We start from the raw sequence: 25,906 nt of genomic DNA on the forward strand, positions 1-25,906 counted from the left end.
GAAAATCTGATTATAATTTAGTCTGGCCGCTAGCACCAGCTGCCTTTGGTTTCTTTTATCTCTCTGAACGGGTCAAGCAGAAGTGAGGTGCTTCAGAGCCTGCTCCCTGCATGAAACCGAGGGAATCCAGAAACATATTAGAAAGGCATTAGCTTCTCCTTTTCTCTCTCTCTCTCTCTTATTTTTTTTTTTTTCCACTGGAGCCCATCCAGATGGAGCACAAACAAGGAGAGGATAAATGCAAAGTGCTCTGCTGCCCTGAAAGCATGCGCTGACGTCAGCTTTCGTGAACTGGCACTTTAATCATCGCATGGGGAATGTTTCTCTCTCTCTGCAGCCTCACTTTGAATTTCTCCCTGCATGAACATCAGCATTTATGGCAAGGAAGATTTATGTTCTTTGCTGGTTAAAAAGGGTAGTTAATTTGTAATGCTTTTACAAGCTGCTAGACCTAGAGAGAGCCCTGGAGATCCAAAACCCCATCGGCTCAGACTGGGCACATCAAGGGCAGCAAAAGGGCAAGCTGCTTTCTGTACGTATTTCCCATGCACTAGAAGCTAAGCTGAAAAGCAAGAGAGCAATCACCATACACAGGAAAGTTACGAGCTTCTCAGAGACAAACTGTGCAAAATACCCTGAAAAACATGTGTAGGGTACCTGACGTGAGGGACAGCAGATGTTGACCCTTCTCACGAGAGTCAGAGCAGCGATTACTTCACTGCAGCTCACAACAGCACTCTGAGCTCCGTGATGAAGCACTCCGTGTCTCTAAGTGCCTCCCTGTGCTGTTGCCCAGCCTGCTGCTAGGATTTAGGCGAGTCTGCACCTCCTGCCGTGGAGCTGTGTTTGTGGTGTTTCCCTGATGTTGCGAGGGAGTGTGTGAAGCAAGGGCACGATGTGATGCACCCGCCTGTTTGCTGTAGGTGTGCCCAGAGGTGAGATCTGCCCCCAGCACGGTGTCTGTTGCACTGTTTGAGTTAGGATGGATCTCGGTGGAGCAATTTAAAGAAAGATTTCGGTCTTTATGGTGCAGGGAGATTACTTCACTCCAAACGTTCAGACGTGCTGGGGGGGAGATGACAGCAACTCATGATGCTAGCAGGCTATTGTCAATGTAAATGCAGTCAGCTGGTCCCATCAGCTGCTTTCATTAGACCGCCTGCCTCACAACAAAGTGGTTTCCTAATTATAGCCTTGCCTTCACCCTGGGTACAGCACAGCCCTGCGCCATCAGGTGCTGCCGCTTCCTTCACGCCTGTCGGAGCACGGGGCAGCGCCAAGCTGCCTCAGCACCAGGGCCCCGCTCGCCCATGTAATTAAAGCAGGATTAGAGAGGGATTTGTGGCGGCTGCATTCTTACTCCATCGCTCCTGCATGGTGCGGCTCTTGCTTCTTATGAGGGCCTAGGTGGCTAAAAAGCTCGCAGGCATTTAAACCACATGCACACGCACATACATATGCACATACATATTCCAGTTAATGATGCATTTCCCAGGTATTTGCAAACTTCTGGGGTGATGTGTAAGAAGCACAGAGAGATAGGGAGCGAGTGAAAAGGTTGTCATTAAAGATTTAGCTTGAATCCCCTCCTAGTCTTCCTCCCAGCTCCATCGCTCACACCAAAAACACATGAAAACTAGAAATATTCCTTCCTACCAGCCACACAGCCATTATACTTTACTCTCTTATCTTATAAAAACAGATACTCCCTCTTCGTTGCCTCTCCCTCAAGAAAACCAAATTTTTTTCCAGTTGAGCAGCCAGCAGCTATCAGCTGAACTCAGGCCACCACACACCATGAGCTATCTGCTGGAAAATCCTGAGTAGTTTTGTTTTTTAATAGTTAGTTTGATGTGTTTTTTTTGCTGTTTGCTTTCTGGATTTGGAGTGCTTGGTTAATGTTTTTTAAACTTTCAAGGCTGGAGACGTTTTTTACTTTTAAATGAAAGTAGCAATTTTCATGTAATTACAGAGTTGTATACAACAGCACCAAATGTTGTGAAATCCATGATATAATCTTTGCAGTGTTCCTGATGTCATTTCACAATTTGACTTGCTGATAGTAGAACCCAATTTTGTTTTCCTGGTCTCTCTAAGCCTGCTGCTTGCGAGCCATTTTTTAAGTACAAAGTTAGTTAAAATGACCAGCCTGCTCCTAATCTCGTATTTTTGATACGGTCTGCTGCTCACCAGAAAATAAAATATGTGATGGCCTAGCTCTTCCTGCAGTTTTTCTAGCATAGGCTCAGCTACTGCACGCCAGCCTTTTGCTGCTATCTCATGTTAGCTCCCGGGTTTAAATGAACTATGTTTAGTGACTGCAGTCTTTGCTTATTATACATACATTTTTGATGATACAGAAGTGTGATATAATTTTTCATCACGGTCTTTTTGGGTAGTCCTATACTGATTAGAACTGAAAAGCAATAACCAGTTACAGCCACTGCAGGCCAGCAAAAACACAGGCCCACAGAAATTCACATTTTGGATGGTGGTGAAGTGTCCTGGTTAAAATCTGGGGGACATTTTGGAATAAGCCATTTCTTTTTTTCCATGAAAAATGTAAGTTTTTATAACAACACAAAAACTCAGGAGGCAGATTTAAATAGACAAACAAAAGCCAACGGTATAATGATCAGTCCTAATCAATTATTTTTGAAGACTTGCAATGTTCAGATTTCATTCCAGTGTGAAATTAATATTTCAGTGCACGTTTCAAACTCACAATCTGTGCAGGACAGGGCTTATCCTTCTGTCAGCCCCAGCGGTGGCAGGTGTTCCTGGTAAGCAGGCACCACATTGCCCAGACCTGGTGGTGGCAGAGTACTCGGTACACAAACATTGCTCTGATGAGGACAGAAGACCTGCTGCAATTGAGATGCTCGCAGCATTGTGGTTCTCCCCCCATATTCGAGCTATTTAAAGGTTGCTCAAACATGTGTTGCTAGCAGCCAAAGCAGCTCCCTTGCTGTGCTGAACCCTTGGCTCTTCAGCAGGGTTTGTGACACCCCATGGTACCCAGGCCAGAGGTTAGGGAGCTCTGCGTCCTGGTCTGTGCTCCTGTGGCACGACGTAACCTCAGAAACACTCGATGATTCCATTGCAGCGAGATGTTAATGTATAAACAGTTATTTAAAATGCTGTGTCCTGAAATGCCCACCTGACGGAGCAGGGAAATAGCCGTCTATTACCACTCTGCGGCACCGTATAATCGAGGGAGCCGCCTGGTAAGTGACAACTGCGGTGCCCTCTGCAGCCACGTGGCTCTGAGCAGCGGTCACTAGAAAGCAGTGGAGAAGTGACTGTCGGCGCTTCTGGCCCTCACTGGCTCCTGACGAGTAGCTGATCCTCCGGGATGATCTCATGCGATCATGTCTAAGTCTGCCGTGCCCCCTTGATTGGCATTTATGTGCTGGCAACCTTTACTTCCAAGAGCTACAGAAGCTATTCAGCTGGGGCTGCAGCCTGGCTGCTGACTCACCCTGCCCAAGCTGGCTTCAGATCTCTCCTAACCCGTTCCCAGCAATGAATGTCTGAAGCCTCGCATCCGTGCTGCTGTCTGCCTCATTTGTGTTTTATGCCCTAGGAGAGAAGTCCTTCTTCCTTTCTCCCTTCTCTGACTTTTTTCTAGATAAAGGAACACAAGGACAAGTGGGACCAAGGAGAAGCAATCCCTCCTGCTGTACATGCAGCTGTCTGCATACCCCCTGCACCTGTTTGCCCTCCCTATTTTTGACCCTACACAATCCTAGGAATTCTTCCTCAAAGATCTTTTCCTCGGCTATCTCCTGATGGTGGCCAAGATGACCACCTGCCATCCAGAGGAAGAGGACGGCTAGGCACAGGGTTTTCCTTTGGACTGGGGCCTCGTGCTGGTGCCTGATCCATGCCCACTGCTCCTTCTGGAGGTGCCCCCGCTTTCTTCTTTGATTTGGCACCATGTGCAGGTGGCTGCTCAGGCTCTGCTCTGCGCCTTCATGTATGGCACAGTGACCTACACACCTGTCCTTCTCCACATGTCCTGGCTCATCTGGCCCTCCCTTTTCTACGGGTGATAATAAAGGAGAGACCTTTCATTATCTGCTGCTCTCCACCTTTCACTCCCCAGGTTGCATGTGCTGTTATCCTCCACTCTTGTTTGTTTGTTTCTGAATAAGAGCTAACTAACCTAAATGATTTCCAGCCAGGCATCTCTGTGGAGTATTAAACCTTAATCCATCCACAATCTTAACTAATTGGATTGCCTTGTGGAAGAAAGCTGCCCGTGGTTTGACTTTCTGCAGCACAGTTAACAAAACACCACCAAAAAAGAATCTAATTACTGTTAGGAAGAGAAAGCAAACTGCATCACAGCTTACCCTCTTGCACAAGAGGTACAGGCACTGCTGAAATTTGCAGAGGAGGTTTTGCATGCATAAGCAAATCTACAGACTGCGTGGTGCCTAACATTGCTCTGCCCTTGTAGGTCAGTTATGCAGGGAATAAGCAGCAGCATTCCTGCAGCGAGCCATGCTATCTTACGCCTAACTTGTGCTTCTCGTACCACTCAGAATGTGAAATGCTGCCTCTCTCGAGAATGTCTTACAAGTAACATCATACTTCTGCAAACAACACTGATGAATTGATAAATGCAATTAAAAACAGCAGCAGCCAGGCTGGGAGGTTAACTAATTAATTTGAGAGGTAAGAGTCCAAGTCAGGACAGTAAGTGTATCACTCATCACAGAGGCACCGCGCCTGTCGCTTTTTGCACTGATGAGCACAGCAGTGCTGCCTGCTGCTTCCCCTCTCTCCTAGGCTATGGGACATCTGCTATGGCTGCATAAATTACGTTCAGGAGACCAAAAATCAAGCATTCCCCCTTGCACTCCCGCTCAAATGCTCCTTGTAATGCCACAACATCCAGACTGAAAAACACTGCCAGCGGCTCCTCGAACAAGGTCTGCAGTTCACATATGCTTTCTGCATTGAGCTGCAGACATCCCTTCAGCTGAAGGCAACCAGAGGGAGCCCAGCTGTGACCAGTTACAGTCAGAAACACCTGGGGTTAGAGCTGACTGGTGGTGTAGGAGGTCACTTGCTCATGCTGGCTTGGAGGGGCTGAGTCTGTGCGCTGTGCTGGCCTTCACCAGGCCTGAAGGTTTTGAAGCCCAGTCTGTCTTACGCCGTGTTAATCCCATATGGATGTCACCCCACCGAGTCTTGGTTCACAAAGGTGAGATTGATGTCAACTAGCCCAAAAGGTCAGCCTGAGAGTGCTTCCCATCGCCTCTCTGGCAAATACCACCAGCTGAGGCTGAGTCGGGATGTAAACCAAGCCTGCTAAGCACCAGAGACCTGTCTGAATCCCCAGAAATGAGGTGAGGGCTGCGAGGATTTAATTTCTCTGAGCCCTTTTTAGGAGTCTAGAACACCAGTCTTTAAGCGAATCTCGATTTAATGCATTTAGGGCCCGTGTGATGAATGGTGTCTATAAATACCATGTAAGCGCACAATAGGATATTTAGCATACCATTTTCAACAGGCTTCGAGCAAGCCTCTCTGCCTGGCTCCTGCAGCAGCTTCCCCGGGACTGGGGGGATGCTGTGGGTGCCATGTTCTCAGCATGGGGACCACCCCCTCAGGGGCTCCCTGAACCCACCCCCCTCATTTTGGCAAACCCAAAGAGTGTCATGGGCAGGGGAGGTGCCTGTGATGGGTGTGGAAGCTAAAGGGGCCGTGCCCTGGCAGTTCTGGGCACACTGTGAGGGTGCTGCTGGCCCTCCTGTTTTCTCCCAAGAAGAGGAGGAAATAACCATAACCCAGCACAGGCACCGTGGGAGAAGTGATTGCAAGCAACTGTCACACAAAACATAAGGAGAAAAAATTAAGGGGGGGTGGGGGGGGGAAGGTGAATTTCCCCCCCCTCATCTTTCCATATCTGTTTCTCAGAGATGTCTGTGGGGGCTTTATAGGAATCTGATGATATGTTTCTATATTTTAAAAGTTGTTTGTTTTTTTTTTAATGCTAAAGTAGAAAAAATATTGGTTTACTGTATTAAAATTTGCAACTACTTAGTATAATCCGGCGATTAAAGCAGTCTTTTACTCAGATGCTTGTAAACCATATATTCCCCCCTGCAGAATGGCTGCTGTGGCGTTTTGCCAATTAACCTTTGCATGGTCTCCTCCTGGTTTGGGTCTGGGCGCTCAGGCCGCCCGCTCGCTTGTTTGTTCATTGCTGTTAACAGTGCGCTTGCCGACTGAAGCATGCAGAGCTTGCTAGCCATGCTTGGGTCCCCCACCTCATGCAATATGGATGTCTTGTGTGTCATAGAAGAAGCCTGACTCATTAGTGAAGTTATAAAAAAAAAAAAAAAAAAAAAAAAAAAGATATTAAATAAGCATGTTGATAGAAAGCAAACAAACTTGGCTGTTACGGTGATAAGGTTTTAGCACTAGCAGAGGCACGGTAACTGTGAGCTTAGTGAAATGGTGAGGAGATGAGAACTGTTTCTTCCTCACAAATATTGGCAGCTGGTGGCAGGGCTCTGATGGGAAGAGCAGGGACCTGCTCAGGTTTGCCCGTGGCTTGCCCCATATCTTGTGTTCACATTTACAGAATCACAGAATCACAGAATTTTCTAGGTTGGAAGAGACCTCAAGGTCATCGAGTCCAACCTCCAACCTAACGCTAACAGCCCTCCACTAAACCATATCCCTAAGCTCTACATCTAAGCGTCTTTTGAAGACTTCCAGGGATGGTGACTCCACCACTTCCCTGGGCAGCCTGTTCCAATGCCTCACAACCCTTTCTGTAAAGAAGTTCTTCCTAACATCTAACCTAAAACTCCCCTGGCTCAACTTAAGCCCATTCCCCCTCGTCCTGTCACCAGGCACGTGGGAGAACAGGCCAACCCCCACCTCGCTACAGCCTCCTTTAAGGTATCTGTAAAGAGCAATAAGGTCACCCCTGAGCCTCCTCTTCTCCAGGCTGAACAAGCCCAGCTCCCTCAGCCGCTCCTCGTAGGACTTGTTCTCCAGGCCCCTCACCAGCTTCGTCGCCCTTCTCTGCACCCGCTCAAGCACCTCGATGTCCTTCTTGTAGCGAGGGGCCCAAAACTGAACACAGTACTCGAGGTGCGGCCTCACCAGAGCTGAGTACAGGGGGACGATCACCTCCCTAGCCCTGCTGGTCACGCTGTTCCTAATACAAGCCAGGATGCCGTTGGCCTTCTTGGCCACCTGAGCACACTGCTGGATCATATTCAGCCGACTGTCCACCATCACTCCCAGGTCCTTCTCTGCCTGGCAGCTTTCCAACCATTCCTCTCCCAGCCTGTAGCTCTGCTTGGGGTTATTGCGCCCCAGGTGCAGGACCCGGCACTTGGCCTTGTTAAACTTCATGCAGTTGACCTCAGCCCATCGGTCCAGCCTATCCAGATCCTCCTGCAGAGCTTTCCTACCCTCAAGCAGATCGACACACGCACCTAACTTGGTGTCATCTGCGAAGCATGATGATTTAGGAGCATGATGTATGGTATTTGCCCTTCTCCTTCCATTGCATTGGTGGTCCTGAGGCCCATGGCTGAAGATACTGGTTGGGACCAAAAATATTTTAAGCTAAAAAGCTTATTACCACTGTGGAGTGTTATCAAAGAGGTGGAATATATATTCTGTGTACCATGTTACATTTATTATTTATAACTTATGAATACATGACACTTCAGAAATATGAAAGCAAATTTGCTCTCTCTGTTCAGGGTCTATCAGCTCGCGAGTCAGTCTCAGAGTCTGCAATCTGAAAAGGTCACTTTGCCATCTGTAAGCAGCTTTAAAGCCTTCATGGGCCTTAAAACATCGGGCTTAGCCAGCGGAAAAAAAATCTCCTGGAACAAGATAGCTCTGCCAGCAGAGAGCTGGAAAATGGCTATGATGAGCCTGCCATCTCCTACTCTTGATGCAGGTAGAGGAAGGAGAGCAGGTTTCCTAGAGCCAGAGCATATGTCTGCTTCATCACAGCTTCAGCTAATAATTCTCACATTTATCTGTTCCAGGCTTGTCTCCAAACTACCAAATGTAAAACCTGACATTGCCTTATGGATACGTGAAACAGTCAAACCGGTGAGTGGTCCTGGCTCCACGGAGCCTGGCATTCCCTTGTAATCTCTCCTGCCTCTCTTTGTCGCTGCGGCCAACATACCCCACCACTCAGCCACCAGCACCTGTAGCCTGCTCCCTCTCACGAGGCCCACGTCAGCCAAAACATGCCACGGGCTAAGCACATTTCTTCAAACCCAGCTTCTTTCCACCCCGACTACCAGTACCTGCCACGAGGGGAGGTGAGGCCTGGTCACATCCCACCACACACGCAGTGCCACAAGCACGTCGAGGTGTCTCTCAGCACGCAGTGAGCTCCTCTCCCCTTCCCCATACTGAAGCACCAAGCTTTTGTGATTTCATAAAGGAGGCACCTGGAAACACGGTTTCATTTCCCCCTCCCCTGGGCAGGGCAAGGAAGACCTACAAGCCACAGCGGCTAGGCTGGGGGCGGGTTGGTGTCCTTGGAGCAGCACAGCTCAATCCAGGGCTAAGCAGCTGGTCCTTGCTAATTTGACATAAGCACTTCTGCTTATCCACCTACTCCTGGTTAACTTTTCCCTCAAGTGCTTGTGATGCCTCCCTCTGTGCTGCCTCATATATATGAGAAAATCTGGGGCAAGAACCCACCTTGCTGCCTCCCTCCTGCTTCCAACCCTTCCTTTAAATGCCTTGCTAGCTGGCGCCAGCTGCCAGCGTTGGACTGTGACTAATGCTCATTTTCTTGCACAATAGTATGCTCAGCTTCTTCTTACCTAACTCCAGCCTTCCTACCATCTTCTCTTCCTATTTTCCCATTTATTTCATGCATCCATTGCAAGTCATCAGCTCTTAGATGTCGGAATTGCCAGTCTGCTTTACTCAGGAAATGAGGCTTAGGTGATCGTGCTCTGTACAACTTCAAATAACTGTTGAATACACTGGCTGATTCAATTTGGCTGACGGAGAGCAGGCTCAAAAGTAATTGAATTCCTACAAGTCTTGTGCAGCTAGCTGGAGCAGAGAGGAGCTCTTAGGCCATGTGGCAGAAAGGGAGGTAGCCGATGTATTTGCGTCTTAAGAGATAACAAACTATTCATAAGGGAGATGCATTAATCAGTGTCCAAAATGCTAAATTTGTACCTTCAAATGGCCACAAGACACTCAACCTGGAATCTTGGGTTCAACAGTGCTTGTTGAATGGCTTTTTTTTTTTTTTTTTAATGTATTTGCACAGTGATTGGGACAATAGTTTCAGCTCCCTGAGAGGGTTTTTTAGTGTGTTATTACACACCATGAAGTAATAATAAGAATAATAAAGGCAAAATGTACTAATGAGCGTTTCCCATCCAAAAAGCTATTTGGGGGGGTCAGCGTCATTCTTGTAATCCTTCCAGGCTTGGCACTTCTCCATAGATTTCTCTGCCACTGCCTTGTAAAAGTCATGTTTGGCTTTAATGCTCTAATTCTGTGCTTCTTTTCTTTCAAATGGTGGCATAATAGGGCTCAAATGGACATTTGGGCTTTCTTCATTGTTCCTGCTGGGGGTTAAAGGCAATTCTGGCACTGTATCGTAGTGCAGTTGGGGTACAGCCATCTTCTCAGGCTGCCTCCTGTCCTTGTCTGTAGATCTCAGGAGACCTCCTTACCACCAGCTCCTCTGACCACAGCAGCTCTGAAAATACCTGGAACACAAAATCTTACCCCACCATTTTGTTTATTGCCAGCAGCAGATCCTCAGCCCTTGCCTACCCTATTTCCATTCCAGGGACAATCTTAAAAGTGGCTAGATGATATGTAGGGATGTGTAACCCTGCAAGAAGTTAACTGCCTTGCCGGTGGTGGGTGACATATCTAAACTTGGCTCAAGGTTCCTGGCTCCTGACTGCACACAGAGCAGAGGAGATAAGTACAGTACTAAAATCAGTAGGAGGTTTTGTGCAGTGATGTGTGCTTACCCAAAACAGGCTAGAAGGGAGGATATAACCACAGGCTGTTTTTTCTGCAAAAAGACATTTTTACACTGTAAGAGGATGAAGAAAACAACAACAACAAAACTTGTGCAGGAGTTTGGCTGTCATGTTTCATGCAGTAGTGCCATGTTACAGAGATAAACATCAGCGCTTGGCTTACAGATTGTCTCAACACCTGGAAGGCTGCTGTAGAGACAGGTTTAATAATTAATTGCTATTCCCCTGAGACAATGCACCCTGGATCTCTTAAGGAGCACATTGTATGCTGGGTAACAAGAGGAGCAGGCAAGAGACAAAAGCATTGAGAAAGTTAAACAGAGTGAGATCAAATAACATTATTCCTCATCTCATCATAGAAATTGGACAATAGTCTCCTGATCCTTGGAGAAGGTTGCCTGGAGATGGCCCAAAGAGTTTGAGGTCAAAATGTTGATATTCCAAGGTCGAGTAAATGACTCTAGTATCGTTGGTGGCAGGAAAGATGGGAGCAGATCAACGCTACTATGTTGGTCTTCTGTTATATCAGCTGGTACAAATGTTGACCCTACACTTTTTAGAATAGATAAGGTAGACTTTTGTGGGTAGAAGGTGCTGCTGTCACTGATCGGCTGTTGCTGCCGATGTCATTTCTTCTGCTGGGTTTCTTGCCACTCCTACCGGTGCTGCTGACACTGCTGCACATATGACACTTAAAAGTGAGTGGGATTGAGTAGGGGTGGGCAGACAATGTATTTCAAGGTGCAGTGGATAAAAGCATCAGGTGGGTTTGCATGGAAGCAAAACCCCTCAGTATATCAACCACACATCTCTTCAACTAAAACATTTTTAAAATCACTTGCAGACATGCCAAATGTTTCAGCCAGAGCAGTATTAATGATGGACCATGTTATTTAATGCTATTTCAAATGAGAGTACAGGTACAAGCATTGCAGGGCAAGGTTGTTTGGTAAAATGGATTAATAGATATATAGCAGTTGATGGCAGAGCACTGCATGTTCTGGTAGTAGCGCTGTTTTGCAAACTCTGGTACAGCATGTAATCTTATCATAAAAGTTTATTTGATCAAATGCGTACGTTTGCTCATGTGAATAGTCTAATTTCAATGGAATCAATGAAAGAAGAAAAAATATGAACACGTATAAGATAGTCTTACTTTTGTACAGATAGCTGCTGGTACGTGCCATGCTGTGAGTTTAGGCTGCTGGAGATCTGTGTGTGTTTCATCGTTGTTTGAAGCCTGTTCATGTCCTGGGCAAGACACAAAGTCTATTTTTTACAATGATTTTTATTGCTGAACAGGATCTTGATTTCAGTGAGTCAGAAAGTGTTCTCTGATAAAGGTGTCAGCTCAGATGGCTTTGAAAAATGTGTTTCCTTATGAACTGTAGATGGGTATGAAGCTTCTTTGATAGTACAGTGTGCAAATTGAAATACTAGTCGTGGTCCTGGGCAGCTAAATTGCTTTTACAGATGTATACGATGCTGTTGGGTACATTTTCCCAGTGCTGCTGCAAGAGAAAGGAACCCCTGAGCTGGGTTTAATAGAGGAAATTACTTGGGACCTGACTGGCTTCTGAAAAATACACGATTGCTGAGGAAAAGCTTTGTTTGGCAAGCTTCGTTTTAGTTTGTGGCCAGATCCTCAAAGTATAAGGCATCTTTGGCCAACTGAAACTACTTTTATACTACCTGAGTTTCTTACCCTGTTCTTTATAATCATTTTGGTAGTTTTTGGCTGTTCATCTGCCATGCAAAACCAGACTAGGCTGAAGCACAGCATTTATCAACCAAATCTGTAAATACCTCTGTAAGACATTTGAGCTAATTCACTGTCTCTGTTATGAAGAGAGACTTTAAAATATTAAATGGTAAGTTGCATGTGAAGAACCAGTAAGAACAAGGGTTAGATGTGTTTGAGGAGATGAGGGAATCACTCTCTTGATTATGAAAAGCAACAAATAGCTTGTGTGACTCCACGGTGTCTGGACTTCTAGGCGAGTGCTGGAACATGCAGTTGTGATACGGTAATTGGCTTGTAAAGATTGAACCCATTTCAATCTCAGCTCCGTCTCTGATAAAACAGCTTTTTCTTGTCTCTTTCCTTGCTGTAAGTGCTGGCACTCTCACTATCCATGCTAGTGATAAAATTCGGGGGTTGAGTACTTTAATACTTGTGGCGTTGGAAAAACATTAGCTAAGCAAATCTTCCAGTATTTCTGTAAGAACAGTCATAAGAATTGTCTTTTTATGTGTATGAATAAGGGAGAAAGGAGAATATAAGTGACTTAACTGTAGCAAGTTAGTGGCAAAGTTAGGATGATGTTATTGATTTCTGCATATCCTCTACAGACTTGTGAAAATTACAGTCCCTACTCACCCATCTGGGTCGCCTTGGGCTGCCTTGTGCAGCACTGGTATGGACTTGGCTGTAATAAGTGATGGGATCTCAAATTTATGGCATTGATCTTCCTTCAAAACTCTTTGACGCTAAGTGAGGCGCTGGAATATTTTTTAAGGCTGTTGAGTTTCCATGTCATACCCTCCTCACTCATGCATGAGCCTATATAAACCTGTATAAGGAGGAGTTAAGAGGCTTTACACATCCATGTTGGTAAAGCAGAGCATTGCCTGATGGAGTGATGGGAGAAGCTGCTCGGTTCCTCACACAGTGTGTGCATGCGTGGCTCCCTGAACAGCACTAACAGCATGGGGAGGATGGTCCTCCCAAATTCATGGCAAACCTAGCCCCATACACTGAGCTTTGTGGATGGGAGAGCTTAAGACCAGCCATCCTAGCATTCATGCATGGCTCAGCTCACCAGCCCAGGACTCTTTGTGATCTTTTGCACTTGTCCCTGATTCCTTGCAAGTGCAGTGCTGGTGGAGGTGTGCCCGGAGCATGCAGAGCAATTGCATGCCCTGATTTATGTAGGGCATCCCATACAAGATTGTGGCAATGTATCATAAACTTCCTTGGAAGCTGCCTTTTGAATGGGTGCCCAACTCACAGCGAATGCTGGATTGGATTTCTGCATTGTCATTTGTGTGACAGCAGTAGCTGTGCATCTCCCTTATTTAGTTCACGTTTGCCCTGGGTGGCCCCCCCCCCCCCCCCCCTTGTTTCTTGCATCCTGGAACAACTAAACTACATTAAAAAAATAAAACTTTAAAGTGTGTGGAAGCTTCCAAATCAATATTGCCTTTTCCAAGTACTCATTTTGATGTTTTTTTGTGAAACGTGAACTTTTAAAGTTCAATTGCTGCTCCAAGGTCACTTGTATTTTGCATCTAAGCCTGTGCAATGATTCATTTTTTGCTCCATTTGCCACTGACGAGAATGGATCAACTTCAGAGTTTGATTTCCTCTGCGGAGTTTTCTAGGAGCTGGAGGTCGGTGATTAATTTTATTGGGACAATAAATTAAAAAGGAAGGACTATGTCATTCTTCTTCAACAATGCTTCTTCCGGAGATGACAGCCTAATAAATTACAGGCGTACAGTGAATCCCGAAATGCAGTCAGCTGCCTCGTGCTGTCTGGCTGGGACAGCAGGAGCAGTACCCGGAGCTTCAGTCAGTGAAGTCTTGTGGAGGCTGAAACCACCACTGGGTGATGTACTTCTGTAGGCTGCTGTGGTTTGGGAGCTGCCTCACAAATCTTGAAAACAGGGGACAGGAGCTAAAACCAGTAATTGTATGAGCCATCTCATTGTGTTTATCCCTTCCTGTGGGTTAATTCATCAATATTAAGCCCAGCAGGGACTGTTCTGATCATCTGCTCCAAACTCCTGCTTACGTCGTATAATTTAACCCAGTAATTCATGCATCGAGGCCAAACAACCTGTGACTGAACAAGAAGGTATTTTTAGAAACACTCTTAATCCCAACTCAATCACTTCACTTAATGGATAATTCACCAAAAAAAAAAAAGAAAAAGCCTTGGAAAGCCTTTCACCTGATTTTCCTAAGCATTACCAGGAGGTAATCAGCCTGCCCGAGGCAATGCCAGGAGTTGCTGGCTAAGGTCAGGGAAGGGAACCGGGTGAGCAAGCTCCCAGCTGGTGCTGTCAGTGTAAGAAGGCCTTCCACTCCGACGTCCACAACGTGTTCATCAAACCAAAGCACGCAACTTGTCTTTCTAAACCCATCAGCTGTTGGTTTCATTAAGTGCCTTTGGATACGGTACTCCACTATGCAGCCTCCTACTATTTTGGACTGTGTTTTAAGGTGAAAAGATGCTCTCCAGAAAACCAGCAGCTGACGTGAGCTAGGGTTTAGAAATGCATAGCTATTTTTCCTTCTCCTCCATGTGGCTGAACAATTGCAAAGCTGAGCTGCAGCCTTCTGTAGCAGGAGGCATCCCGGGCCTGAGGAGGCAGAAGGCATGGCTGCTGGCTTCTGGGCACAACCCCTAACATGCAGTATTTGTACTTTTGTCAGAATTAACCAGTGTTAAAGACTTTTACTGCTGGACAGCTACTGGTCAAGAAAAAAATATATATAGCCATTGGTGTTCATGCTCTTATTCAGGCAAATTTCCACTAATACAAGGGCATTGTAGTTCTTTCTTGAAAAGCAAAGCTGATGAGCTAATGCAAAACCACATGCACACACGCTCCTGTCTGTCATTTTACAGACGCTAATGTGTTCTTAAGGATTTGGCCACAGGTTTTGAAGATAAAATCTGCTTAGTGGCTCAGATATTTACAACGCTGCCAGCAAACATTCAGAGAGGGACTGCACAACAGATGTGCATGCACAGGGGACACACGTGTCTGTTTTTACTGACACGAGAATCATTTTCCATGGCCGTGTGTTCCCCTGCTTACGCTACTCATTTTTGGTGCATTGTTTGTAGGGCATTTTCTGTTGCTTGTATTTTTCTGTCAGTGAGAATCCTAGTGTTATTGTTGGGGACCATCTAGTTGTAATCCTTCTCAGATTGCACTGAAATTCTGCTTTTTCCAGTGTGACACAAGCAGGGGAGACAGCAACAGTACTTTTACAGCTGTAATGAGAAAGGGTGAGAGAATCCTGTTCCCTTGGGATTTGTGGGGGATGGATGCATTTCTTCTGAGTCCAGGTTCAAGGTAATCAGCTTTTAGAGGGTGAAGGTCTTTGATACCAAAGCTGGTAAGAAAAGGAAGGGGGAGGAAAAGTAAGAAGTAGGTGTCAAAGTCCCCATCTATTTAATTACAACCCTCGCTTGAGATCCGCCGAGCTGGAGCCGTACCTGACCCCTGCCGGGGAGGTTTCCTTGGCAGAGCTGCAGAAACACCCAGTATATTATGCCTGGGGGCATTTCATTTCTCTGAGACTCAGGCAATGTTAGTGTCTAAAGGCAGGTACAGTATTTTAGCAGTAATCGATTCTGTAGAAAAATAAAGCCTTTACTTGGGATTTTTCTTATTCAACCACTGATTAAATGTCTTTGGCCAAAGGACTAGGTCAGAGACTCCTTATCCACCTCTTTTTCAGACTCATGGATTTTAGGCTAGACTAGCCCACCATCCTGTATTCAAAGGCAAGGGATTTATTTTTTTTAACCTTACCATTTGCCACATTGAAGTGTATATCATTTCTTTATGCCAACTTTATCTTCAGATCAATAATCCTGGCATGGGCTCTTAACAATCTTTGCGTGGTTTTTATTTTATTTTGAATCACTCTTCCTCCTTTGATTCTTTGTAGTTACTTACTAGGTTAAATCAGGAGAGAAAACACTTCCTTGCTGAAAGTTGAATGGGCTTTGATGAGACATAAATTTCAACTCACCTAATGCTTTCAGCATGCTGGAGGGGCAACTCATGATGGCAAGAGATTGTGAGCCACGAGTTTCCTTTGCCTGGACTAGCTGTGACAGTAACATAGTGATTGCTGTTCAAAAAGCAAGCATTCCTAAAAGCAAATAATCATAAAGAATCCATAAATTACTATAAAAGAGCACCAAATCAGATTCTATAAAATTATGTTGATTTTTTTTGTTTGTTTGTTTGCTTGTGTTTTTTTTGTTGTTGTTGTTGTTTGTTTTGTTTTTTAGAAGCAGCTTTCTGTAGAAGTAAAGAATTCATTCACTGTGTTTCTGTAATCACAATTTTCTCTAGGGGCAAGCAATTTATTTTATTGTATAATGTGGCCTCATAGCAGCAGTGAAAAACTGTGCTAAGAGAAGCCCAGCTTTCTAAAGCACGAAGGAGCTGAGCTGGCATGTGATTCTGGCAAGGGCAGAGTATTAGCTCTTCTTTGGAATTAGACCAAACAATCAAATTTTGACGTTGCTTCCTCTGAACAAGCAAAACATGGCACAAAGACTGTGAAGCAAGTATGTTAAAAAATGTAATGAACTACAGATGTATGGGAGGGTGATCCAAAGCTTACTGAAGTCCATGGAAAGGAATACTTTCTTAAACACAATGTGAATGAGAGAAAGGGAGGAGAAAAAAGTGAAAACTTGGGGAAAAGAAGAGCAAAGAAAAAAAATATGAATGAGGCAACAGAGTAATAGGGATTTTATCACAGCTCTCTATCCCTGTCCCCATGTATACCCTTCACTACTGCTGTTATTTTTTCAAGTATTCTTTATGGAAAGGCCACATCAAGGACCCTGATCCTGGCCTGAAAGCTCTCGGCATGAAGCATTTTGCCAACTGTCTGTAAGGCTCTTCTGTTCATACCAAACCTTTCGAGCAAGAGCTGCTCTTTCTCCACCTCAGACCTCCCCTGCCAGGCTGCTGGAGATGCCTTCACTTCTCCTGGGACCTGCCCCTCTCCCTGCCCTGCTCACGGAGCTGCACGTGTGCTGTTCTGCCGCAGAATCACTCTTTTGTCTTCTTTTCCTCATTGTGAATTCAGTCTTTGCTCAGAAACAGACAGCCGACCACAACAATCTTCTCCAAAGGTTCAGAACTAATCTTAATGTAATCTGTTGGTACCAAAAACATTAACTTCTTTTGAATGAGACTGGATAAAAGAATTAATGCAGATGCTTATCTGATAAACTGTTTTTTTTCTCAGTTTATGGAATTATTCTGCACGCCTACGCATGTTTTTCAATGTGCCTTTCTTCCAAACCAAAATTCAGCCCAGGTAAAATTGACCTTGCCTCCATTACAGTCATCAGACTTCTAGTTGAGTGAACTTTCCTCTTTGAAGCAAAAGTCAGTTCTGCACTTCAAACAGTTGTATTCACAACTCCGGTCCAAAGCACTGAATCTTCTTGCAGTATGTAATCATTTATTTGGTCCATCGTGAAGTGAGAGGTGTTAATGAGCACGGGACTTCTAATTGGTAAGATGGGTGCTTGCAAGAGCAAACGCTACTTGGGAAAGTTGTGTGTTACTTGATGAGATCTCCCATCAGGGGTCCAGGCTGCTAAGCTACTGGAAAAGTAGGGCAGTCAGCAATGAGGGAGCCCTGGGGAGGGGAACGTGGTCAGTCGGGTTATTTGACATGGATGTCAGTAGATCAATAGGTCTCCCTGTTACCAAGGAAATAATTCTTTCCTGAAAAAATGCTCTGGAAATGACAAGAAATCTCTTACTACTGTGGCTAGGAAGAGATGTTTTTTTGCTTCATGTTTTATATGTTAAAGACTCTAAGCGGGTGAGAAAAGATACATGGCACCACATTAGTATCAGGCAGCTGCAGAGGTGGAAAAGGGATCCTGGAGCACCTTGATGATGGACACCAGAAGCAGATGTGGTGCTGCTGACTACTCTGACTGGGGGTGTGCAGATCAATCACAGCACAGACCACGAGCCACCCAGGTCTCTGCCATCACTTCGCCTTTCCCATGGGGAGAAACAAGTCCTCTGCCCAGGCTCTTCCCCTCACTTTCCTTCGGATACCCCATGGCACTGAAAACACCCACACGCTGCTGCCAGTCTGCATGCTTGGGAGGAGTGGCATGGGCAGGGTGTTTGGCTGGTGGCCCCATCACGCGGCTTTCGGGTGCCTCCTCTCACCCACACCCGAGCGGACCCGAGCTACTGGGGCATTACAGCTCGCACACAAAGCTGGGGTCAGGGAAACACCGAGCTGCTGTCACTTTTTAAAATCTTTTTTTAAATCTATTGTTCAGCTCTCCGAGGAACATACATAAACCCCAGACCCTCCAAACCACTCACTATTACTTTTAATTAATTATAGTAACCCCAGTTGCTTTGTTGTATAGGACGTAAACAACTGTTTTGACTAACTAAATGCTCAAATCAGGTTGGAGGAGGTTTTAATTAGTTAATTTAATTAATCACAAAGTCTGTTCATTGCTGTTCGTGTGCTGTGGAGCAATCAAAATGGCTGTTATTATGCAACGAGGCTGCAGCTGTCTTTCTTCCCCTAAGATAGTTTAAAAAGATGTTGTCCATGTTTTGTAATCTGCAGCGACAGGTGTACTTTGTCTTAGGTTTCTGTCTTATAGTTTAATACGATTTAATATCCAGTACATCATTTGTTGGGGAAACATGCTATTGGGAGAATGGGTTGTGCCATTTCTATAGGAAAGGTACAAGTTTGCAGTGAGCTGGGAGTTCCTTGAGTACCACAGTACATCCTGTTCCTAGCTACTGAAGGTTGAAAAGGACAAAAACATCAGAATTTGAGGCTAGATTAATAAATGCATACACGGGAAAAAAATAATCTTTAAATGTACTTTTCTAGCAAAAATGAGGTAAAACACTGTAAAAAATCAAATCCTTTACTCCTATAAAATTAACTTCCAGGTTTGAAATCTAGTACAGTGTGAGATTGGAAAAAAAAAAATCCAATGCAATTAATTTGAGAAGCATATTCTGTAACATATATATATATATATATATAATTAATCTACAGTAGTCATATTTAAGAAATATATGTAACATTCATAAAAATCTTTAGTCTGACCTCAGTGCATATAAACCCTGTTGGGCAGACTCCTCTGCTGTGTAAATAATGGTAATTACTCTGAAATCAGTGACCCAAACTCTGATGATTTGGACAGGCTGGAGGTCTGCCTGTACTCATTTTTCATATGACAGGCACAGAATGGGCAACAGCGTGGCCAGCAAGCTTCCCAAGCAGGGCAATTGTTCCTCCACCCGGATCAAAAGGGATTATTTCTCGCTGGGAGTTGAAAGGGATCTTTAACCTGCGTTCAGTGCCTGATGCTGGGTCTTTGTGTTGTGGTCAGCCGTTCATGCAAGCCCTGAGTGTTCCCACCACCTCTTCTCTCCTTGGCTGTCAGGTCGTAACAACGTGCGGCCTCTGCTCACCTGGTCTAGACTCACGCGGTAGCCTGGAGGTAAAAGACACGTCAGCACTGATGAATCTTTGGGGTTGTCTGGTTTGCAATTCTTCACCTAAATTACACTGTTTCTTTTCCAAAATTACACAGGTTGCTTTGAAGAAGAAAGTTTCTGCTTTTCTTCAGCATCTTTCTTTGTGCCTCCTCTTGGAAAATTGCAGGTGCATCGTATCACTGCTGCGAGAGTTATTTATTATAATCTCTGTTGGGAAATCGATTGGTGCTGCAGAGGATAACAACAAACACTTATGGCAAAGAAGAGATGATATTCTCCTGTGGTGATATTGATGACACTGATAGATGGTAAATACATGGTCAGAGAAAACCCCACTGTTAGCCCAGCAGGATTGACCTTAAACAGCTATGTATGCCTATATATATTCTGATTTCAGCCTGCCACCACGCAAAAGCAATGGGCGTAGTATACTCATAGGCTGAGTGCCAGCATTAAAATTGCATTTGCATCACTTTTGTTTGTTTTTAGAAAAATGCTCTCGGGTCTGTTTGCTTGAGTAGTGAAGCAAGAATTTCATTATTTAATATGAGACTCTGAGCCCTGGAGTGGAATACCAGCCACTATTCCTTTACTGTTCTTGTAGTCACAAAGCAATTCTGAAATATATCAGAAGTGCCTGTCCCCTCCCAGCTCTCTGAAAGCCTCACCCCTGTGTCTACTGCATGTCCTGTGACTGAAAGCACGTGCCAGGGCTCTTCCGCACCTCTGGTCCCTGTTTTGCCCTGTAAACTTGTCCTTCTTGCAGCTGGCAGTGGTGGTGGAGGTGTTCTCTCTGATGACTATTTTTATTTAAGGTCCCACAGAGGTCAGGCCCTCTTTGCTAGGCACCGTGCAAAAGCTGCCTGGTATGAGATGCAAACCCAGTGTGAGGCATGGAGGAACCCCCCGGTATTTTCTGCAATAGAGATACAACACCCTAATTTAATTCCACTGTCTATTCATGTTTGCCAGCAGTGTCACCAGGATGTAGAGCTCTGCATTTGCTGCCGTGGCTATTGCTAAAAAACTGCTCAGCTGCAAATCTGTTAGCGAGTACTTAAAGCGTGGTGATGGACTTTGTTAAAACAAGCAGAGCGGATTGAACAGGGCCATGTTACACCGCAGGAGTGGCTGCAGCTCAGGGAGAAATGAGGTTTCTCCTTCATTTGGTCTAGAGGCCGAAATCTGCCACCTCTGGGTTCACCATCAAACTGTGGCTGACGCCAGGGCAAACCTGGTTCCAGTCCTTCAGGAGGGGGATGCACTTCAGACTTGCGGTAGGTGAAACTCACGTTGTAAGTGTAAGGTAGCCTTGTTTTCCTCTGTGATCTAAAAGTAACTTTCTTTGACTTCTTCAGGCCCCAGCCTTGCCAATTTTAATAACTTCTGTTATTGTTTTCTGAAGGGCAGCATTTGCATTGTTGAGGAAACCTAGCAACACTCCAGTGAAAGAAAAATAATTAAAATGCGGCAGACTATTAGAAACGCAAGACTGAATTACGGTCTACTGGGGAAAACTAATCTGAGTGTGGCTAATGACATCCTTTAGAAACTGATACTCAGCTAAAAAGACATATTAATGTCATTTGTACTGATAATCTACTATGTTAGTGCTTGTAAATTGTTTAATTTAAACCATTCAAAAAATTTAAGGTTGTCAGTATTTAAAGATCCACTGGAGTATCCCTCGAAGTGACAGATGTTTCTTTCTCATTGGCAGCTTAGATATGTTTACATTTCATGGTGTCAAAAATGGAAAATGAATATGAAAAGCCTAAAGGGAAAAATGACTTCACAGAGATGACAACCAAAGTAGTGTATGTTGGAGGAATCCATAGGTGAAGCTAGTGAGAAAGAAGCTCAAATAAAGCACATTCCACCCTGGCCCTATTAATATGTGATATAGTTTGAGGCAGATTGGCTGGTCCTTATTCAACCGCAGCTATTTAAAACCCAAATTAGATTTTACCACAGCGGATCCCTGGTTAGCTAATACAATGCTGAATGGAACGTAACTGGGTCCGTGTGGACTGTGAGGTTGTGGCCAGCACTTTCTACCAAATCTGCCTTGGTTTTCCATAATTGTGCTAAAGCACAATAACATTTGGCTTGGCAGACGAGATTTAAGATTTGGGTTTGCACTTCAAGGCTTTGTGTTGTGTGTGGTGATTGTCATGACATAACTACTTCAACAAAAGCCGGAGTGTAGACACAATTACACCAGCAAAAAAGGTGGTTTTGTTGTTATGGCTTATGTTGCTTGCCAAGCTGGAACGCGTTTGACAGGCAAGAAGCTCTCGTGTAGGAGGAGTTTACCGGTACAACTGCACCAGCATGACAAAACTTCCCAGTGTAAACAGGAGCTAAGTGGTGATTCAAGGCAGGATGCCTACTAAACACTTACCAAAGTGCCATTTATTTTCCAAAACCTCCCCTTCCCTGGTCAGACACAGGGCCTCCCTCTTGGTGGGGAGGGAGAGTTATGCCTGCTCCATCTGGGAAAGGCTGAGCCAATGCATCAAGCACTACAGGAGGGTGGTACAACAGCAAAGCACTGCCCTGGCAAGCACAAAACCATGCAGAAATCAGTCCTTGCCCTGCTTTTTCTTAGATTTTTATGGCTTATCCTAATGCTTCCCCACATTATTTGTGCCTGCTATAACTTCTTTGCTGGCCAGTGTGTGGATGCAGATGGGACAAGAGGGGTTTAAGACACAGAAACATCTATTATGTACTTCTTCTGTAGTAAGAAATCAGATATTTCCATTGGAACAGGGGGGAGAGAAAATTTAAAAAAAAAAAAAAAAAAAAAAAAAAAGAATCCTTTAAGATCGTGTGCCATTAATATTTTGGAAATCCATAGGTTTAATGAGATAAAAGAACTAAATGCATGAATGGTGTCACTAGCAAGTCATCTGAAGAGTGCAAGGGAAAATGCTTTTAAAATCTTTGAAGTAAACAATCATGCAAAGACACAGATAGCTAACACTTGAGGCAAAAGATGTTCAGTTACGGTGGGAAAAGTCTTTGTTCTGAACAATTAAAGCTGAAATTCCAGAGTAGATGAGAGAAACCTGAACTCCTCAAACATTTGACAGCTTTAAAGAGAAATGTGCTGGGGTTCAGAGATAAACCTGCATGAGGAGGGTGGCTGAGGATGGAGCCAGATTGCCTGCTTATGCAGCTCCTACGGACGCATTGCAAGGGCTGAAAAGTAGGTCCTGCCCACGTAGGGCCATTCAAAGCACCAGACAGGGGCGTGCAGACATCCCAGAGGACCCAGGAGAAGAATCAGCGTCCTCCACAGGGAGATGAAAAATCCCACATGCTAACGAGGGAATTAGCCTATAGGTAGTGTGATGCAGCAGGGCACAGAGAGCAATTTAGGCTGGATGGGACCTCGGGGGGGTCACAGGGTCCATCCCCCAACTCAGAGCAGGGACAGCTCAAGGCAGCTCCTGGCACTTCGCCAAGGTCTCACCCTGCTCAGGAGGCTGGGAGTCTCGAGGACTTGCTCTTTAAAGCAAGGCTGTGGTGGTGACAGCCAGTTTTGCAGGACGAGCTACCAGGTAAAGCACGCATGCAGAAAATGGGATTTCCTAGATGTGTGACAGTACCCAGAGCATACTGTAATCCCCAGCCCATGGGGTAGCCTGACAAAGAGAGAAACATTTTCTCCTTCTAGTAAAGCTGGTGTGTGTGCAGCTGGGCTGTTGGAGTTGTGGGGCTTAGGTGAGAGGTATGGGCAAGAAAACATGCAGTAGGACACCTGAGCTCCTAGCTCTTATAGCTCTTAAGGGATTTTATAAAAGGCAGCATATTCCTTGTAGGGGACATGGTAATAATCCTGATAGCAGGAACAAAGGAATGAGTAGTTCTTGGATCCTCGTGAAATGGAGATGTGAGGTATCTGTACCCTCTGTGCTGGCTGCGATCACATGGAGGACTTACCCAATGTAGGATTTACCACCCAAAGACTTCACTCAGTGGCTGATAGGGTGGCTGGGACTATGGGCATCACAGTTTGGAAATTCAGCGTTGCAAGGAAGATGTGTTTAAGACTGAGGCATGTACATATTTTTGGAGGTCTGACTAAAAGTATACATGCACTACTGTGACTGTTGTATGTGACAAAAGGCTTTATAGGACAGAGCTCAATCTTCTAGATGAAAGAAAATTGGGAAAAAATAAACAAACTAATAAAAAACTCAAACATTCTCACTGCACTGTAATCTGAAAATTATCTTTTTTGTTGTTTTCATTCTGGGTACAATGAAGCCAGGCATTAGCATTACTAGTGTAATCTTTTGATTCTGATTGTTTTCAGTAATATTGGTACGCTGTAACACGATTTGCTGTATGAGAGTCATGACTAAGCTTTGAATAATTTGGATTCTACTACAATTTTTAATAGTGTTTTCCAGTTTAGTGCTTTCTCCCTCCTCTGTTATGGTTGCCATTATAAATTTATAAGATTTCCTAGCAAGAGGATTTCTTACTGCCCAGACCTTTCCTATGGAGACGCTCAGCAATACTAGCAACTCTTTCCTGAATTATACTTATGTCACATCTATACAGCTATCATGGGGCCTGCATTTCTCTTCCTTAACAAGCTCATTAATGTTTACTGGAAATTATTTTATTGAATTTATGTATTCATTTCACTGAACTTATGCATGACAGAACATTGTCAAAAGCTGTATCTTTTCTCAGTGCTGGCCAAGACAAAATGTTTTAAACTTACAGCCCAGCTTGTGGCTAGCATGTGATTTCCTTGCTCCATATTTTGAAAGGACTTACCACAAGCAGAGATGTGATTACCTAGGATGATGCAGAGTGAGCTGATCTTCTAAGGCAGGTATCAATCAGTATATAAAAAATGCAGATGATGACTGGGAGACCTTCCTTCCTAGTGGAATAAGAGAGGAAACAGAAGAGTTAATTTATACTTTAACAAATAGAAAGTCAGCCCACTGTTCTCAGAAGAAAAAAGACAAGCTGTGTCTTGTCAAAGATGCTGCAGCAGTATTTCTGACCACCAGAAGAGTTACAGCTTCTCAGTGGTGGCTGGAAGCCTGTTGTCAAGATCATTGGTTATCCAAATGAAGTTTATTCTGATGAGAAAGTGTGCATATTTTAATGGATGAGTATGTGAAGTTGTAAGTATCTGTCATTCCAGCTTTGCTGGTCATTTAGTTGGAATGAAGATGCTCAATAAACTCAATAATTTTTGAAAATCCTGGGGACAGCCCCCCAGAGGAGCTCAGCTGTGAATGAGGGATTTACACTGCTTAACTGTAAAACTCCTCTCATGAAGAATGGGTCACCAGATCACCAGACTCTGAAGAGACCATGTGTTTCTGCACAGCATACAAACAAGTGTCCTGATGAGGCCTGGTAAGTTAAACAAGGGCAATGCTCTTAAAGGAAAAAGGAAGAAAAAAAAAAAAAAGAAAAGAAAAAAAAAAAGTCTATTACTTTCCCAGCTGTATCAGATCTCTCTTGGTATGTATCTCAATGTTTTGCTGGCTGTGCCAGCCAATTCCAAGCCCAGTAATTTTTTTTTTTTTTTTTTTTTTTTTTTTGGGGGGGGGGGAGGGGGATTTCATTCATTGACCCCACTGCCTCTGCACAGGGTACAGATGAGGCCCCGAATCCCTCTACAGTGGCAAAAGAGCAGCACCTGCGCCCCTTTTGGCTTTGGGCCTTATTCAAAATGCAGCTTTGCCCTTTTCCTTCTGCCCCTGTGAAAGTCTTGGAAGTGTTTATAAGAAAATATCTTATTTTCCACTTGAGATAGAGCCTCAATAGCTCAGCTGAAATTGCCTGGATGTTCTAAACTTATGAGCATCATCCCACCAGAGATGTGTTCTTGAATGTTAAATTTAGGCTAATTGGAGGCATATCCTTTAATTTAGCAAGCTGAGGTTACTAATACAGATCAAGAGCTAAAAATTAACAGTGGAGATGATGTATGCTAAATGCCTAAGTGATATCTTAACCTATAATTATACAAGTTCTGTTAATAGTGAATAATTCAGATCTTCAGGGATTTCAGTAGTCTAATGGGCTGTAGTTATTTCCAATTTACAATATGGTTGCTAGGTTTCATTAAAATAAGAGAAAAGGATGTATAGCGTGGTAGAAGAAAATTGGTGTTTGAAGTTATCACCCAGGAATCAAAATATGAAATTTAAATTAGAAGGTGTCCAGGCAACACAATGGCACCAGAGCTGCGCGTGGATAACGAATGCGAGCGTTGTCAGAAGAGCGAGTATGCGGAGGGTGTTGAAGGAAGACGGCTCTAGGAGCAACACGCTCTGTGGCAGCCAGACCTTAGACGCTGCACTGTGGCAGCTTGTAGAGAGTCCAAAACGTGTTACAGACCTCAATTAAGCCTAGCTACATTCTTCTGAAGCATCTACGTTTCCTTATCAGTGCGTTGCAGATGGCAGGCTGAGGCACGATAAGGCCCATGCCTTATCGGAGCAGTGTAATGGCTCGGCCGGGTGGCACAAGGCCACAGCCTCCTGCTAGCCCATGGCCAGGGGCATTTTGGCCACAGCAGGACAAGCAGGGGGCTGCTTGTCCCCCTCCCCTGG

The 25,906-nt window shown here is 44.6% G+C and overlaps 1 protein-coding gene across 6 annotated transcripts; it reads left to right on the plus strand.

Annotated features, from left to right (window-relative positions):
- Positions 1 to 1,812: 1,812 nt before the first annotated feature.
- On the plus strand, positions 1,813 to 24,604 carry LOC311434594 (uncharacterized protein). 6 transcript variants are annotated; one of them, XR_014691583.1, is made up of 6 exons: positions 7,535 to 7,641; positions 7,743 to 7,945; positions 8,037 to 8,103; positions 19,400 to 19,612; positions 20,277 to 20,581; positions 20,710 to 24,604. XR_014691583.1 is itself a non-coding variant. In XM_084514854.1 (5 exons), the coding sequence occupies exons 1-4, from the start codon at positions 5,181 to 5,183 to the stop codon at positions 19,589 to 19,591; spliced, it is 351 nt and encodes a 116-aa protein (XP_084370980.1). In that variant the 5' UTR covers positions 4,880 to 5,180; the 3' UTR covers positions 19,592 to 19,612; positions 20,277 to 24,604. The 6 variants fall into 6 exon arrangements, 1 of the variants encoding a protein (XP_084370980.1); XR_014691579.1 differs by lacking the exons at positions 7,535 to 7,641; positions 7,743 to 7,945 and adding an exon at positions 1,813 to 1,842; XR_014691580.1 differs by lacking the exons at positions 7,535 to 7,641; positions 7,743 to 7,945 and adding an exon at positions 4,588 to 4,683.
- The last annotated feature ends 1,302 nt before the right edge of the window (positions 24,605 to 25,906 follow it).

The sequence above is a fragment of the Aythya ferina genome, assembly GCF_964211825.1.
Source record: "Aythya ferina genome assembly, chromosome: 3".
In the NCBI taxonomy this organism is placed as follows: domain Eukaryota; kingdom Metazoa; phylum Chordata; class Aves; order Anseriformes; family Anatidae; genus Aythya; species Aythya ferina.